This window comes from Dipodomys merriami, unplaced genomic scaffold (assembly GCF_024711535.1).
Source record: "Dipodomys merriami isolate MVZ:Mamm:240054 unplaced genomic scaffold, mDipMer1.0.p SCAF_14, whole genome shotgun sequence".
NCBI lineage: Eukaryota > Metazoa > Chordata > Mammalia > Rodentia > Heteromyidae > Dipodomys > Dipodomys merriami.
Genome location: NW_027202715.1, coordinates 10023444 through 10041722, shown reverse-complemented (window position 1 = coordinate 10041722; position 18279 = coordinate 10023444). Strand labels below are relative to the sequence as shown.

Here is an 18279-nt window from a genome sequence, read left to right as displayed (position 1 = left end):
AGCTGATTTCTTGAGCATAAAGTCATCCCAAAGATATCATGAGCAGTAAATTAAACAATCCTTCAAAAAGAAATTTGACAAGGAAATTTCGTTAGGGATTTAAATCTCTATGGAAGCTCAAGTTGCCGCATTAAGATATGAAAATTGTGCAAATATTGTTCCTTAGAATGATGTTTGCCGCAGGTCATTGAGTTTCAGTCAATGAAATTTAGAGTGATAAATGTCCTGTTGAAAATAACTAGAGGAGGAGAGCCAAGAAAGGGCTTGCAATGGGGAGGTCGGGCTCCAGAGTGATTTGGACCCCAGCATTCACTCTCCATGTGACCTTGAAGAAGTTTATTTAGCATTTCTGAGGCCTATTTTCCACATCTATAAAATGTGGGCAGTTTCCAAGATCCTCCCTGCTAACCTGAGTTTATGAAAATCTAATAATAAGAAAAAAATCTATAACCAAGCATGAGATCTGAGAATCAGGGTTCAAATCTATCCAGGGCAGGAAAGGCCATGAGAACCTTTTCTCATATTAACCACCAAAACCCAAAATTGGAAGTGTGTAGAGCACCAGCCTTGTGTGAAAAGCCTTGAGTACATACTATTAGCAGAAAAATAAAAAGAGGAATGAAACCTACTGTTGTAAAAGTGGAAGGAATAGAGAGGAGTAATAAAAGATGTTCATTTTAATCAAAGTACTTTATATGCATTTATGGACATGTCAAAACAAAACCCTTTTATACAATTAAGATACATTAATTAAGAGGAAAAAAATCTATGGATGTTAAAAACTGACAGCTTTTAAAATGTATTTAAAAAAAGCTAATATTTTGTTAATAATATAAAGTTCTTTTGAGCATTTTAGTACATTTCTTTTCCACCTTTAGGTGAAAAGATGTAGAGGTTAGGGGGTTTTGTTGTTATGTTCAATCTTATATAAAAATAAGTTTGTGTTAGGTGCTCATGGCCCATACATGTAATCTTAAGTAGGTCAGGAGTCTGAGATTTGAAAATTACAGTTTGAAGCCAGCCTGGGCAGGGAAGTTTATAAGACTTTTATTTCAAATTAACCACCAAAAGCTAGAAGTGAAGCTCAAGTGATAGAGCCCCAACCTTGAATAAAAAGCTAAGAGACAATGCCCAGGCCTTGAATTCAAGAACTAGCCATAAAAAAGTAACAACATAAATAAATTATTTGTATTTCATAGTTTTATACAGTAGAAAATTTCACAAACCTGCCATTGTTAATGACAAATTAATATCACAGGCAAGATGTTCAAAAAGATAGCTCAAGTAAAGATAGATTAATTTTGTCTGCTATTTAAAATATTCCTATGTTTATTTCACCATTGTAAGTACTTCTACACTTCATATTGGTATGAACTGCGTGTTTGGGGTCTTCATCCCTGATTTTAATGTTCTCTGAGTAGCACCCACTCATAAATGGATTCAGTTATGCAACCTACACAATTACAATATGGTATCCAATTCTACAGCAAGATTTGATTAGCTTGTTTAAAGAAATATTATTTGCCCGCTTGGTGTTATAAGCAATACCTTACCCAGAATCCTGTACTTGATAAGCATTGAACAGACCCGTATTTTTTTTTAAAGGAAAGCATGAAGAAAAATGGGGAAGAGGAGAGAATGAAAGAAAAAAGAGTAAAATGTGGAAAGATGGCAGTAAACAGAAACCAAAGGAGGAAAGTAGATATAATAGAGAATCTGTGGATGGGCTGGGACGGGAGGGAGGAGGGGCATGAAGGGGAGGGGAGAGGATACAAGCGATATTGAGAAAAGAAAAAGTTCACAGAAAAATAATAAAAAATAATCAACTCTGTTCTTTTATTCATACTTCCTAATATACCAGATCTGGGTTCCCAGCTACAACCAGAGTAGTCACTTAGAGAGCAGTGTTACAAGCACCAGCTAAGAAGGACAGGGTCCCTTTAGTAACCATACTCCATATGGATAATTCCCCGAGCTCTCTGTGTCACACTTGGGAGAACAAAGATATCCTTGGCTGGATTGCTCCCAGTTTTACAAAAACCTTCACGTTTCTCTCCACAGCTATATTTTCAAAGAAAAAAGTATTTAGTCAGGGCATCTGGATAAGAGAAAATATATTTAAATTAAAACACATTTATTCTTATTTAAATAACTTTGTTTTTGCCCTGGGGGAAAGTGGCTTGCAATGCTTAAAGAAAAGCAAGATATAATTGTCTTAATAAGGGGAAGAGGGGAGAGTGATTGAGGGGGTAAGATTGGTTGAAATATGTTTTAAATATGGCTGGAAACATAATAATATAATATCCCACCCCACATAATGAATTTAAGCTAATAAAAACAACAAAAATGAGAATACATATTTTAAGAAGATGCTAAAAGCTGGTTAGACATGTTTATTATCTGGCAAAATCCATACTGGCAGAGCAACTTCTAATTTTCGTTGACCAAAGTATTTGCTGAAATCTGTGGTATGCATGTTTAATACAAAACAATATCATTGCCTTAGGATTTGGACATATCTGTTATTATCCTTCCTGAACTAAACCTGGTTTATTCAATTAAAAAAAATCTCCATTCTTTAGCAGTGATTCAACTGTAGTAGCAATTAAAAGAGCAGACAACTACATAAAAATATAGTTTAAAATTTTACATTTAACCAGAACTGAGCATTTGGTTATAAGTTACTTTTGATCCATGTATAAAAACCATCAAGCAATGCAAGTTTTCTTAGTGGTTAATTGTATTATCTCATGAAGAAAAATATAATTTCTTTAGCACTGAAGTCCTCATGTACAAAGAATGGTATGCAGAGTGAATTGGGGTTTTCAAAGTTGTTTGAAATGTTTTCATGCAGGTTCATATATATACTTTTTATTGCAATGAGATATATTTTAATATATTTACTATTATTACAAATTGCTATCTACACTGTCAGAAACCATATGACAATTTAATCTTTGATCTTTTTTTTAATCGGTTGTCGGGCTTGAACTCTGGACCTGGGTGCTACCCCTGAGCTCTTCAGCTCAAGGCAAGCACTCTACCACTTGAGCCCCAGCACTACTTTCCAGTATTCTGAGGGTTTATCGGAGATAAGAGTCTCATGGACTTTCTTGCCCGGGGTGGCTTTGAACTGTGATCCTCAGATCTCAGCCTCCTGAGTAGCTAGGATTACAGGTTGAGCCACCAGAGCCCAGCAATTTTTGATATTTTATTTTTTCCCTGTAGGTTCTAGGATTTGAATTTATTGCCTAGTAACTTTCATTTGCCTTTTTTGCCTGACATTGAAGCTCTTCCAATTGAACCATACCTCCACTTCTAGCTTTCTACTTGTTAATTTGAGAGTAGAGTATCACAGACTTTTCTGTGTAAGATAACTTTGAACCAAGATCCTCAGATCTCGGCCTCCTGAGTAGTTATGATTATACGTATCAATCACCAGCGCCAGGTGATAATGGAGTTTTTGTATTATTCTTTTGGGTAAATAATAAGCTCTTTTATTGCTATCTATCCTTACTATTGGGGTGAGCAAAGCCGGCATGATTTACTGAAAGTCAGCTCCACAGAGGTTAGAAGTAGAACCCAGTCTCACTAGAGAAGACAAAAGTAGTTGCCTCTGAGCATGCTTTCAACATTAATGTTTATCCCCACCTTCTGACCTTGGCAACTTTCCGAGACACAGCCATGTAATATCATCTTCAGCAGCATTAACAACCCTTGCTCAGAGACAAAGGCTGCCTATGTATTGCATTAGAGGAAAGAAAAAGCCTTGACCTACTTGGATCTGATAAGATGGAGTCGGTTTTGGGCAGAAATTGATCACAGCGGACTCCTTGGTAGCCTTCTTTGCACCTGAGAAGAGAGGAGAAAAGAAAAAAATATATGCATGGGACTCCTTACAACATCTTAACCAGTAAAAGAGCCAGCAATGAGCATATGTAAGAATAGTATATTCCAGCTTTTCTGTTATTTGATTCTGTCTGTTTCTGATATTGACAGGCAGGGTCTATATTTTATATCTGTATAAAGTAAAACACCAAAACTATGAAAAAATTGTGTTTCTTTTACCGTCATAGGCAATACCTAATTTAAAAATATCTCAGATGTGTTGGTCAGCAGTCTGAATAATGATCATCCTTCTATGATAACTCCCAAAACAGGTGTACATGTGTTTATGTAATACACCAGTCTCTAGAATGCATTCAGAACTATCACACTGCAAGTACCGTTTTTCTTATTTAAAAAATGCTTTCTAATATAATACACCAATTACAGACTTGGGCGACAGCCTTTTCCATTTCCGTGTGTCCTATTAGCTTGCTCATTCACTCACCTGGCATTTTTGAGTTTGCCTCTTAGTTATTCTTCCCACCCCCACATCACCCAAGCACTTTGCCAAAGACACCACCAGCATTTATCCAGCAAAGTCAAAGAGGCCTCTTCCTAAGCCCACATTTTTCTCTTCCCCTTTTTCTTTTCAGCCAACATGTGTATAAAGTGTCTGGTGTCTGCCGGGCATGGCACAAAGCAACTATCCCAAGGCAGACGACAATGGGAAGGCCAGGAATTTGCCTGAACGCGTGGGCAATGAGCCATAGCCTCCTACAGTCAAGCAACTCTCCCCAGCTCCCTCAATCAGTGCTAGCATGGCTGGCACGGACAGCACCACAGATCAGCTGCCAGTTCCAGGAACAAATAAGACCGAAGAGACTGCAAACGCTGCTCTGTCTCCTTCAGTGAAAGGTGGCATTTTCTGGTCTGCTTGAAGCTTAATCTGTCATGCTCGAGTTAAGCAAGAAAGCAACCATTGTTGCTCTTGGGATGAAATCTGTTCTACTTACAGAGGTGGAAATTGTGACACTGGCATAAAAATCAGATTTCGGAAACAATCCTCTGGTTGTTAGAAATCTATGAAATTGACAAGAAAAATAAATAAATAAATAAAAGCTGCAGTTCTGTTAGAGAAGAGAGCTCTGAATTCTTCCCTTAAAATAGGCTTTGTTTGCTGGGTGCAATAAACTATTAGACGAGGTTTACTGCAACTGGAGTCGCAATTGAAAGGTGCATAGGTGATTTTTCTATCTTTTATTGTGTGCCCAATTGGAATTTGGGTAATCAGGTAGGCTCTCTTCAACACCTTCCGAAGCCAGCACTCGGAACTGAATTTGGCCATTTTTTCCTACTCTAGTAAAGAACAAAGACCTCTCAGAAATATCACCAACTACTCAAAACAAAAATTTTCATGCAGAATCCTATTTTCATAACCTTTTAAAAGATTATTGCACATGACATAAAGAAAGCATGTGGTTGGCTTTTTTAAAAACTCAGAAGATACTTAGGATGGACTGAAACACATGGATGATAACGAAAATAAAATTAGCGTTCTGTTTTCAGAATGCATGCCCTGATGATTCAGACTACTCTATTCCTGAGAAATTTTTCATTTTTTTTTTTCCTTTACAATCTTGAGTGACATGCTAGTTAGGACTAGGCTTCTGCATTTACATTCTGAAGATTTCATTTCCAACACGCGCCGGGGGAGGGAGGGATTTTTAAGTACCCTTTCACTATTTGTATCTTTATTTAATATGAAAACCCTATGGTAGGAAGCTAGCAGCTTTTAAGGGGAAGTGCTGTTTTTGTGTTGGCTTGCTTTCTAAAGGTTGTTCCTGACTTAAAAGCCATTATTCCATTCGTGTGTGGAAAAGAAAACAGGGGGAAAGGTTTGAAGAATTTTTTTTTCCAAGTCTTAATCTGATTTGCCATGAGTAGGAGAAGCTGCCTGAAGCATTCTGGCCTCCTGGGGGCTCAGGAAACTTCCAGGGCCAGAGCTGTTTCCTGCTGCTTTCCTTGCCTATCTAGGGCCAGGAGAAAAGAAAGGCAGCTGATAGAGAAGCAACCTCACTGGGGCTTAGAATACCCACTGGGAACCCTGTGATCCCATAAGCAACAAGCCCTGCACCCGTGTGAACCAGGCGGGAGTCACTGCTAATTGGTGCTGAGTTTGAAAAATAACATATTAAAATTCTCATTTAAAAATCACACATATATATCACCTAGTGAAGTTCAGGCTCATCCAAATGTGAAGATGGAATGCTGTGAGCAGGCCAGGCAGGCAAATGGGTAGGATTTGTGACACTATTAAAGAAAAATTGCAAAGGGAGAAGCATCACTCAGTGTACATCTCCTACACCCACTGAGTTTGGTGAGCCTGTGCCAGTATAATGATGAGATAGTTTGAGAAATACTATTGTGTTGCCTGATTTGTGTAGGTTTTCCTTTTGAAAGAAAGAACATGAGACAGTTATATACTAATAAAGAGCCTTCCTGTGTATTCCTATTTAAACCTGATAGAATTAATAACATGGAGAAACTCATAGGTAGTTTTATTAGTAGATGACACACTTTCAAAGATAATGCACAGAGCTTGCCTCACCCACATTGATAATCTATTATTTCTTCAGCTGTCATGATTTCAAACCTTCTCTAATTTATCTACTCCCATTTTCCGTATTTCTTTATCCCCTACAAGCCTTGCATCATAGAAACTATACTAACATTGAGGAATTAATTCAGTAACTTGGAAATGCAGTTATTTCCCAGTTGTCTCATAGAATCTTTTTGTTTGTTTTCTCTGCTGGTCCTGGAGCTTGAACTCAGGCCTAGGCATTGTCCCTGAGCTTTTTTTTTTCTACTTTCAAGGCTAGCAATGCACCACTTGAATCACACTTCCATTTCTGGCTTCTTGGTGGCCTCTTGGAGATAACATTCTCATGACTTTCCTGCCTGGGTGGCCAACAATGACTGGTTCATAGGTATATATTGACTCTACAAGTAGATAGAGAAGATCAGGGAGCATTCTCTCAGGACAAGAGAAACAGGTTACAGCTATATAAAGAAAGTAAGATGAACTATGTACAGGTGGCTTATGTCTATAATCCTAGCTACTCAGGCTTGTGAGATGATGTTTACTTATCATCCCAAGATACATAGAAAGATAAGATTAGGAGGAACATAGTATGAAAAGTCTGTGAGACTGTGCACACAAAGCAATATGGATTTCATGTCTCATGCCTGTGATGCCAGTGATGGCAGCCAGCCTAATGCAGGTGTATCATAGCTGGGAGGTGTGCCTAGGTGGGTGCCTAGGTGGGAGGTGAGATCTTATCCTACAAGTAACCATTGAGGCTCGTGTGACTCCATGTTGCACCAGCCTAGCAAGTGTGAGAAGTGTGAGGCCCTGAGTTGAATCCCCCAAGCTGTCCCACCCCTAATAAAACACACCTGAAAGACCTAGATTTGTAAAGTATCATCCAATCACAAAATATCCTTAAGCAAACTTGGATACTTGGCACTGATGTAAAACAAGTGTCTTGAGGGTCATATTGACTTAAAAATGGTCTCAACAGTTAGTACTCTGAAGACTTTAGGAAAATTATTACTAATAATGATAACTTCTTTCCTTTTTAGGGACAAACACCTGTTGTATGCATCTATTTATCAAGAACAATCTGGTGTCTTGAAACATGTATGTATTTTGGAACAATGAATCAAACTAAGTAACATGTATTACCTCAGTACTTATCAAGAGCACTTAAAATCTACTTTCTTTGCAATTTTAAGTATATAATGTCTTGGTTTAAGCTATAGTCATCATATTATACAAAATACCTCTTGGATTTATTTCTCCCATACATTAACTAGTAGACTTTATATTATTGTTGATATTATGGGAAACAGTATGCAAGCTTTTTTCCCAAAAGCTGGAAATTCCAGCAATCTCATGAAATACGGTGGATATATATTCAAATAAAACAAAAGCAGTATGTCAAAGAGATAGCTGTATTTCTATGACCATTGTAGCATTATTCATATTAACCAAGACATAGAACCAACCTAAATATCTAACTATGAATGTATAACTAAAGAAAATCTAGTATATATCTAAAATAGAATAGTGTTCATCCAAAAAGAAATGGAAATTCCATCACTGGTGGCAGCATAGATGAGCTTGGAGCACATTGTTTTAAATAAAGAAGCTCAGATGTAGAATTTAGAAATGTTGAACTCTGACTAGCACTGGTGACTCATGCCTGTAATTGTTGCTACTCGGGAGCTTTAGATATGAGCATAGTAATTGGAAAGCAGCTTGGGCAGAAAAAGTCCATGATACTTTTATTTTCAGTTAATCAGCAAAAAGCCAAAGGTGAAGTTGTAACATAAGTGGTAGAGTACCCCCTTGACCAAATAAAACTAAGAGACAGTTTCAAGGCCCTGAGTTCAAGCCCCAGTATTAGCACAAGCAAACAATAACACCAAAAAACACTCGAACGAAAAGATTAGTTACAGAGTAGAATGATTTCCAGCAGCTGGGTTGAGGGTGAGGTTGAGTACTGCACACATGTAGTTCAAAGGATAGTAACAATGATTATTCACAAACTATCCTCGATGTCAAAACAAGACATGTTTTTAAAGTCCCCTCTTCCCACAAACCAACTAATTAGACAAAGAAAACAAAGAGTAGATTCCTATGAAGACAAATCAGATTGCCCAGCATCAAGGAGATGGCAAATGTGGGAGCCAGAATTCCAAAGCAGGCTTACTCTGAATGTCAAGTATGTGTTAGTTGGGACAAGCATCATTCCAGATGCAGATCTTCAGCCTAGAGTTAATGGCTCAAAAGCATTAATGTGTCAGAACAAATTCAGTCCCCAGCCACTTGTCACTGAAGCTGGTTTGACTATGGAGAATATTGTGACGCTGATTAAAGTCTAAATTTCTTTTAGCTGAATTGAAAATTTAATTAAGTGGTCTTATTTAAGAAGGAACACTAATTAAGATATCGAAAAATTTAAGTTAACCAATTGGTATTAGAATTACCTGTGGATTCGCTGTGGTTAAAGTCTTGCTACAACAAAAGGAAAAATTTGGAACTGAATTAATATAAATTGCAGAATAGTAACTGCCTTGTAACTCAAGGATGATTTTCAATAAGTTATATATCACTTTCAAATATACCACAAATTCCAGACCTGAAGCAACTGTCACAGCTAATGATGTTTCTTGTTAGCAGAGTTGTATCTCATTATGTTAAGAAAACAACCTAGGCTGTCATTATATTTAATGTGCATTATGTAAAAATTAAACTGCACAATTAGAGGGTGAATATGGGGAAGAATGATGGCAGAGGTAACATGGGTCAAGACACATTGTACTCATAACCTGCTGGGTGGAACTGTAACCTCTTTCTACAACTACTTAACAATACAATTTTAAAAACAAAAGCATGAGAATTTTTTGGGAAAAAGTTATTCCCTTAGTAAAATTTAAATTCTGCAAAATGTTCAGCATCTGCTCAAATCCAGAAAGTATATTGCTTTCAGTCACAATTTGAGCCAGACAGAAAAGAAACAATTTAAGCCTGAAACAAATAGAATAACAAATATGTGATCACTATGCCAAAAGGTCTTTCCAACAAAGTATAGAGTACCAGGTGTACATCATGGATCAGTTTCAGGGATCCAGGAACCCATTTATTCACTCACTCATTCATTTCATTCATTCATTCATTCTTTCATATATAATTATCATCTGACTGTATAATTCAGGCTTTATAAAGATGCTGATCCCTACTTGCTTATGAAGGTCACTTCAGGCCTCACTATCCATCCACATTAGCAAGCTGAAAGAGGTGACTGGGATCAAATATTCCATCCTACGTATTTTAGTTTTGATGTTAATGCATCTGAAGTAAAAATAATCTTTTGTCAACATGAGAAAATAATTAACAACATAAGAGTTTAACTTCTTTGAGGGAACTTTCTGTATTTTGGATATCATCTCAATGACCATGAGGATAAGAGGCTAACAATGACAGATGGAGGGTGAAGGGAATTTTGCTTCAATTTGAGAAAAGGCTGTGATAGTAATGTCTTAGTACCTGAGCCTGTTATAACAGAAAAAGGTATGTCTGGGACAGGATGAATCCAATTCTGTAATTTACCAGGGTACTGGAAATTTGTGAATAATCTCCTAGAGGTTTCAGGTGCTCATCTCTGAATGAGATAAACCTTGATTTAGGATATGTGCATGTAGGCTCATGCAAAAACACAGCCATTATTTCTTATAAATGTAACTACTGATTATACAATTGTGGTCAGTTTGGTTTCTAAGAACAAAGTCAGGAAAGTCCTTTACATGTTTATTAGTTAATTCAAAGTTTCCATGATATTTTTTGGCCAATGGTTGGCCAGAATTCAAGGTCCAATGTTACCCCTTCCCTGTTGCAAGATGGAGAAATTAGGAAGTCACAGATTTTGTCTACTTTCATTTTTCTCTATTTGCTCAGAACTATAAAAACTATTTGATTCAGACTAAGAAGGTAATTTAATGACTATACATGTCAGCTCCCAGTTTAGCAAGAAAATTAGATGAAGCATGAGTAAGGCATCCTGAAATTACTTTTATTCAGGTCCTATTGTTCTAACAAACTTTCCTAGCTTTGAACAACTAATGCCTATTTTTCTTAGATTTGTTGATACCGGTCCTGGAGCCTGAACTCAGAGACTGGGCACTGTCCCTTAGTTTTGTTTGTTTGTTTGTTGTTGTTGTTTTCTGAAGACTAGCACTCTACCACTTGAGTCACACCACAATTCTGGCTTTTTGTTAGTTATTTGGAGAAAAGAGTCACATGGACTTTTCTATCATAATCCTTAGATCTCAGCTTCTTAAGTAGCTAGGATGACAGACATGAGCTAACACACCTTCCTTCTCACACTTCTTAATGGGAGTTCAAAATGAAGGAGCACACTTGGGTGGCAGTATCTGACATATTCTCTGTGATTGAACTGAGATGACTGCCATTTCATTATGCCTACTATTTCTTCCTCTCTCTTCTTTCAAAATCCAATTCTAGTAGAATCAAAGCCACATCCTTAAGACTTCCTTTAATCTTAATTGCCTTCTAAAGACTCTATGTTTAGACACAATTTTACTGGGGACTTGGACTTCCCTATGAAAAGTAGGCAGAAGTCTGTCCACAGCAGTTACCAAGGTGGGGGAATGACATCTCCAGAGTAGCAAAGGCCCCAGACTCATGGATGGAAGGTTGCCAGATGAAATGTAGGACACTAGTTAAACATAGATTTCAGATAAATAATTTTGAAGTGTCACACATGAAACAAATCATTTAAATAAGGATACAGGTGGACCCAATGCAACAATGAGATGTACAAGTTATGTCGAAAACGAACTTTACAACTTTGGTGGGGGAGGGAGGATTGGGTTGGGGGGGCAGGGGGAGGATGGGAAGGGATGGAAAGGGGAAACAAAGGAGGAGGCTACAATGCTTGATAAGAAATGTACTCATCTTGCCTATGTAATTGTAACCCCTCTGTACAGTATTTTCACAATAAAATATATATATATATATAACATAAATAAATTAATTAAAAAAGAAATATATGATAAAATGATACTTCTGTTTACCTGAAATCACAATGTAACAGCCTCTCCTGTGTTTTACTTATTAAATAGATCTTACCCTTTTGGAAGCAAAAGGGAATCTGGTTAGTGATGTTGGGACTTCATGATAAGGAATCTGTTTGAACACATGGCACTCATTTCTATATAGCCCGGCAAGTCACGATATGAATTCATATGGTGTAAAAGAGTAGGATGCATGTTTTTAATATCTCCTTCTTTAATAGCCAAAAAAGTGATAGGGTGAGAGAGATGAACAAATGAAGTACTGTAATGCAACTGTTGCAAATGGGGAGTGCCGTTTTCTGATTTGATTGTGTGAATCACAAGCTTCTAGTTTGCGTAAAATCGGAATAAGCTATAAGAGGTTTCTGGCTTACAGCCCAAGTGAGGTAGTAGCAAAAAGGCTCTGTTTTTTTCTCTTTGTTCTCCATCTCATTCTACTCCAGATAGTTTTAATACTGAGGCATTTACATGTTATTGAATGTAAAAAACAGTGAACATAGATGTGTAATACAGGGCCATGATATCCTAAAACCAAAGATCAAACAATAAGAGTAATTCTTCTGAAGGACTGAGCTTGTCCTTTCTGAAGCTCACTGAGCAGGTGGACAGGAAACTCTGAGAGTAAGCTAGCCACAAGAGATCAAAGAGATCAGCCTTGTTCTCTGGGTGGTGTGGGTGATTCTCGTGAGCAAAACCAGCACCAAGCTGGCTCCTGGAGAGTGAAAAGAAAATGAAATCTGGGAGATGATTCTTTTTTAAAAGACATCCTGATGACTGGCATTATAAAAAAGAGAAGGAGCTCATTAGCAAATGAACTGATAAAACCACTCACAGCATGCATCAGAAAGAAGTGATAATAATTATTGTCTCTCTAAGAAAAGGAGCAAAGTATCCAGAGTGTCATTCAGGAATTGGTTTGCAGACATCACAGAACAAGCTGTAAAAAATAAAAAAATAAATCTCACAGCTTTCTGATTTAATTAAGTGGGGGCGGGGGCGGTACACAACACTTTTACAGTTCACCAGCCTGGATCATAGAAGGTCTACAGGAAGCCTAACTGTTTTAAAAGCCATTTTTAAAACCCCTAGAGTTGTCAAACCTTCATCCAACAGCATCATTTCTCCTGCTTCTCTCAGGGTATTGCACAATCCACTAACAAGGGGGCAGTATTTTTGCCAGTGAAAGGGAGTGGGCTTCTTTGATCAGAATTCACAATAATACATCTCCCTTGTGTGTTAAATGATTTACTGCTGAGGATAAATGGATATAATCTTTCATTATGTATGACATTCACCAGCAAGAAGGCAGCTTGGGATTGAAAGGAAAGTGATTTCATATTAAAAGCCTTGGTCAACTCAGAAGGAGATGAAAGTAAGGTTTGGACTTGAAAATAAAAAGTACACAGTGTAAGCTTGTAGGTTTAAATGGATGCTCAAACAAAATCATTACCCTGAGCCTCAAATTCTGTTAAGAAAAAAAAACAGGAGACTCCGTGGCTAGACCTACCTCAATTTTACAGAAAAATTCCCATTTCTTAATCATACTATTCTACTCACTTAAGTGTATCGTTAAGAGCAACTTCGGAAACTGAGATGAGTGATGGAGCCAGGGATGGCAAAATAGAAAGATGTGGCACAAGGGGCTTACCTTCAAAGCTAATGCTCCAAATGCAAAAGAAAACAAATCAAAATCTATGGCTGTGGTAGTTGAATTAGTCATTTTTGTGGAATTTATGTGTGCCATTTGCATAAATTATATTAATATTTTCACTTAAAATACAAAATGCAAATCAAGACACAAAAATACGTGATTTAGTGATCTAAAACTATAAAACAGGACATTTTCCCAAATGGGTGGAGTTACATCAGTTTGCAAATATGTGGTTGGAGAATGGTTGGAGGTAAGGGGTTGGGGTAAGAGAGCTAGAGCAAAGGAATAAATCCATGGCTGGTGTCTTTTTTATTATAAACCCTTTATTTTTTAATAAGCTTTTTTATTGTGAAAATACTGTACAGAGGGGTTACAGTTACTTGAGCAAGGTAATGAGTACATTTTTTATCAAGCATTGTTGCCTCCTCCTTTGTTTTTTTCTTCATTTACTTTTTTTTTTTTTCTTATTTGGTACTGGTAATAGAAGGCAGGCACTCTAATACTGAGCCAGTTCCTTTTTGCCTTAGCTATTTTCAAGGTAGGGCCTTGTTCTTATTCCAGAGCCAGCGTGAACTACCAATCATTCTACTTATGCTTCCTGTGACCCTGACAATGACAGACAGGCACACATCACCCCCCTCAGTCTGTGGTGAAGATGAAATCTCATGAAATTTTATACACAGGCAAGCTACCCTCAAACTAAGGTTTCCCAATTTCCCCGACTTTCAAGTGGCAACCATTACAGGCTTAAGCTTCTATGCATAGCCATTTTTAAGGTAAAAATATTCTTAGTTATATTGTCATATAAAATGCAAATAATTTAGATTTATTAAAAAAATAATGCTAGCCAGGTGCCAGAGTCTAATGCCTGTAATCCTAGCTACTCAGGAGACTCAAAGCCAGCTTGAGCAGGAAAGTCTGTGAGACTCTCACACTCCAATTAGCCACAAAAAGCTGGAAACAGAGCTGTGGTTCAAGTGGTAGAGGACTAACATTGAGAACAAAGGGTTCAGGGAACATGCTCAGGCCCAGCATTCAAGACCCAGGACTGGCAAAGACAAACACCGAAGCAAAACAAATTTTAAAGAAGTGATTCTAGTTCTTTGCTGTGTTGACTCTTTATGACATAGTTTTTCTTCATTTGACTTTGTGTAACAACAATCTCTCAATAGTATAGAGCATCTTAGACAAAAAACCAGAGCATCTGCCTTAAACAAGATTTAGTTACAGATTTTGCCTTTTTAACATTATTTTTACTTGACAATGCTAAAAACAGAGGGGTTATAGTTATGTAAGTCAGGGAAAGAATGCATTTCTTTTAGACCCTTGTTCTCTTGCAGTTTTTCCCTTCCAACCCATCCACAAGTTGTATAGTTCATTTTGACTTTAATGTAAACATTTCTGATAGTATAGAGTCATGGACATAGAATAAATCAAAAGCATCTGTTCCACCCACATCATTCTGTGGAGGAAGGAGTTATAGGGGATGATGACTAACTCCTCAAAGGACATCAGGGATAGAACAAGGACCAGGGCTTACATATCCTGCTTCTAAATCCAGTGTTGTCTCTATTACACACTTTCTCTCAAAAAGCCAAGACTTAATCCTACATTCATCTGCCGTGCCTGATGCCAGAGTTTACGGAATCATTCCAATGAAAACATATGTTCTTTTGAAGAGCAGGCTATACAATTCAACTGGCTAGAAGTTGTGACAACATGCCTGCCTGCCTCCCTCCCTCCCTCCCTCCCTCCCTCCCTCCCTCCCTTCCTTCTTTCTTACCTTCTTTCTTTCCTACCTTCCTCCCTTTCCTTTTTCTCTCTTTCTTTCTTTTTTATTTTTCTTTCCATTCTTGCTTTCTCTCCCTCTCTTTCTTTCTTTTTCTTGTCACAAAGCTCAGTCAAAAATGGTGACAATATCAAACCCAGTAGCTTGGACTAGACAGGATAGTAAAACATTATTCTAAATCTGAATGTTTACAGGAACTGAAAAAACCATACAAAACCTTTGTAAGGATAGGCAACCTAGAGTAGGTATTTTAAGGGACAACATTTCAACTATCACATAGATGTAATTGCTGAATCTTAATTAAAACAAAGAAAATGTAACCTGACATAGGCATGGTGACAAAAATGTAGTAGATGTTCATAAACAGTAAAATAAAAATGGAATTCAGAGTAATTATTTAAAAGGAGTAAGAGTAAGTATTTAAAAGGAGAGTTAGACAAATTGAAATGAAAGCTCAGAGAATGCTAAATAAATTCAAACATAAAAAGTCTCCAACTTTTTTTCTGCTAATGTTAATAAGAAAGAGAGATTCACATTCAGTCAATCAAGTCCTGAGTACTATGTGTGATATTCTTATTAGTGTTTAATCTAAAAAAGAAATTGACCAGAAAGTACTTGCACATCTAGTAGATCAATAAATAAACAAAGAATCAACCTCTTGGGATCTTTATGCAAAATATAAATGCTGCCAGCCAAGGATGGCTCACGCCTGTAATCCTAGCTACTCAGGAGGCTGAGATATAGGATCATAGCTCATATCCATCCCAGGCAAAAAAGTCCATGAGCAGGAAACCCCCATAAGACATTTTAACCTTATTGTGGCTAAAGTGGTAGAGCACTTACCTTTAGCCCAATAGCTTAGAGATTGTAGCCAAGCCCCTGACTGCTTGCCCCCCCTCCCTGCAACTGGCTGTTGGTGGCTCACATCTATAAACCTCGCTACTCCAGAGGCTTCGAGATGAAGACTGTGGCTCAAAGCCAGCCCAGGAAAGAAAGTCTGTGAGACACTTATCTCCGATTAATCACCAAAAAACTGGACATGGAGCTGTGGCTCAAAGTGGTACTTAGGAAAGTATCACTAGAGCTCAATAGCTATGTGTACATGATCATATAAAATCATGTTTATCGAAATTAACTCCAAGAAGTTTTTTATTGTACTGTTTTCAGTTATTTTTTTCCTTCAGTTTATTTCCTTTTGTTATGTTTTTGATTTCTGTAGCATTTGTCTTATATATATGTTTACCTGATTTCAGGAGGGGAAGAGGAAACACAGAAATGGAGGATGAACCAATACTATATTGGAAATGGACTATACAACTTAGGGAGAAAGGGGATTGGGAGGGGAAAAACTAGGAGAAAATGAGGGAGGGGGTGACACTGTTCAAAAAGAAGTGTACTCACTTCTTGACTTATGTAACTGTAACCCTATGCACAAAACCTTTACAATAAAATTTAAATTTAAAGAAAGTGGTAGAGCTCTAGCCTTGAACAGAAAAGCTCAGGGGCAGCACTGAGGTCCTGGATTCAAGCACCAAGACTGAGCAGGGGAAAAATAAATAAATAAATAAATAAATAAATAAATAAATAAATAAATAAATAAATAAATGCTAAGATCTTTACAAAACTTAGATATGTAGCCTTTGTAATGAGGCAAAGGAAATGTCATTACAGCGCCTCTTTTCTGGATGAGGAGATAGAATTTGAGAGAAAAGATTACTGTGTCTCAAGGAATATGTAAATATGTGTTCATTTGAATTTAACTTTTTCATTTTATTAGCGTGTGTGTGTGTGTGTGTGTGTGTGTGTGTGTGTGTGTGTGTGTGTGTGTGTGTGTGTGTGTGTGTGTGTGTGTGTGTGTGTGTGTGTGTGTGCCTGTCCTGGTGTTTGAGCTCAAGACTCAAGACCTGACTGCTTTCTCTGAGCTTCTTTGCTCAAAGCTGCCCAAAGTGCTTTCCTGCTCTGGCTGAATTTGAACCATGATTCTCAGATCTCAGTCTTCTGTGTAGCTAAGATCACAGGCATGAGTCACCAGCACCTGGTTTAGCCTTTTTTTTTTTTTTTTGTCAGTCATGGGGCCCGAACTCTGGTCTCTGGTGCTGTCCCTCAGCTCTTCAGCTCAAGGTGAGCATTCTACCTCTTGAGCCACAGCGCCACTTCTGCCTTTTTCTGCTTATGTGGTGCTGAGAAATTGAACCCAAGGCCTTATGAATGCAAGGCAAGCACTCTAACACTGAGCCACCTTTCCAGCCCACCGTTTCTTTTTTTAATTAAGTAGGATCTTATCCTTTCACACTTACAATATAGATAATAATGAAAGGGAGACCAAAAATTTAATATTTTCTCACCATCACTTAATGGCATAATTTAGTCAATCTGAGATGCTTATAAGAAAAATGCCCTATTTAACAAGACTTTGGAACTTTCTGTGTTAATATCTTCTAACCTCTTAATGTACAAGCTCATATACTATTCATATACTGAGAAGCCTAAATTTGGTAAACCTGAAAAGGGAAACCTCTCTGAAATAGAAAAGTATTAAATATAGGTACTTACACAAATGAAGAAAGCTTGAAATGATCAACATGGAATGATAAATTAATACCGAGACTGGTAACAGTATCATATAACTTTTACCTCTGCTGAATAGACAAAGAAAGAGTCTGAACCCCATCCCTCCAAAAGAAAAAGAAAGAGGAAAAAGATGGTGATTGGATAAAAACTAGATGTTTCAGGAAATGATGTAAGGAACAGACCGCTGTAAGCAGAGACAATCTTAAATTTAGTGGTTGCTTACTGACTAGCTAGCTCTATTTGAAAGACAGCCTAAGAGATAGATATATTTCTTGAAGTAGGAAAGAGTTCTGCAGATGAATCAAATGAGCATTTGGGTAACTGATCACTGACATAGGTCCAATATTCTATATAATCTGTATAGCACATGATAAAATATATGGATGTTGATATGATCCCTCTTAAAATTATAATTGTTATCACTAAATAGTTGTACAAAGGAGTTACAATTGCATAAGCCAGGTTATGAGTACTTCTATGTTTATACATTTCTCTTCCACTCTCAATGGCAGGCTGGCTCCAGGACCATCAAGAATATCAAAATCTGAAGATGCTTAAGTCTCAAGTCTCTTATATAAAGTAGTGTGGTACCTATACATTACCTATGTAATATTACCTAAGTAGTTGTTACAGGGTATGGTTTAGGAACAAAATGACAAGAATGCCTGGACAGGTTTAAGAAAGATTCATTTTTCTAGAGCTTAGCTGAATAAAAATGTGAGGAATCCATAGATTTGAAGAACCTAAAACATAGCATGCAAGTATGCTTTTATAACATCAC

At 37.2% G+C, this 18279-nt stretch overlaps 1 protein-coding gene across 12 annotated transcripts in view; it reads right to left on the bottom strand.

The window, feature by feature from the left end:
* Nrg3 (neuregulin 3) overlaps positions 1-18279 on the bottom strand; it is a 1039983-nt gene that overhangs the window by 239144 nt on the left and 782560 nt on the right. For all 12 annotated transcript variants that reach the window (XM_070020737.1, XM_070020731.1, XM_070020739.1 and 9 more), the window contains exon 3: positions 3779-3852. In XM_070020737.1, coding sequence (XP_069876838.1) covers positions 3779-3852 — 74 coding nt within the window. The remainder of the gene's footprint in view (positions 1-3778; positions 3853-18279) is intronic.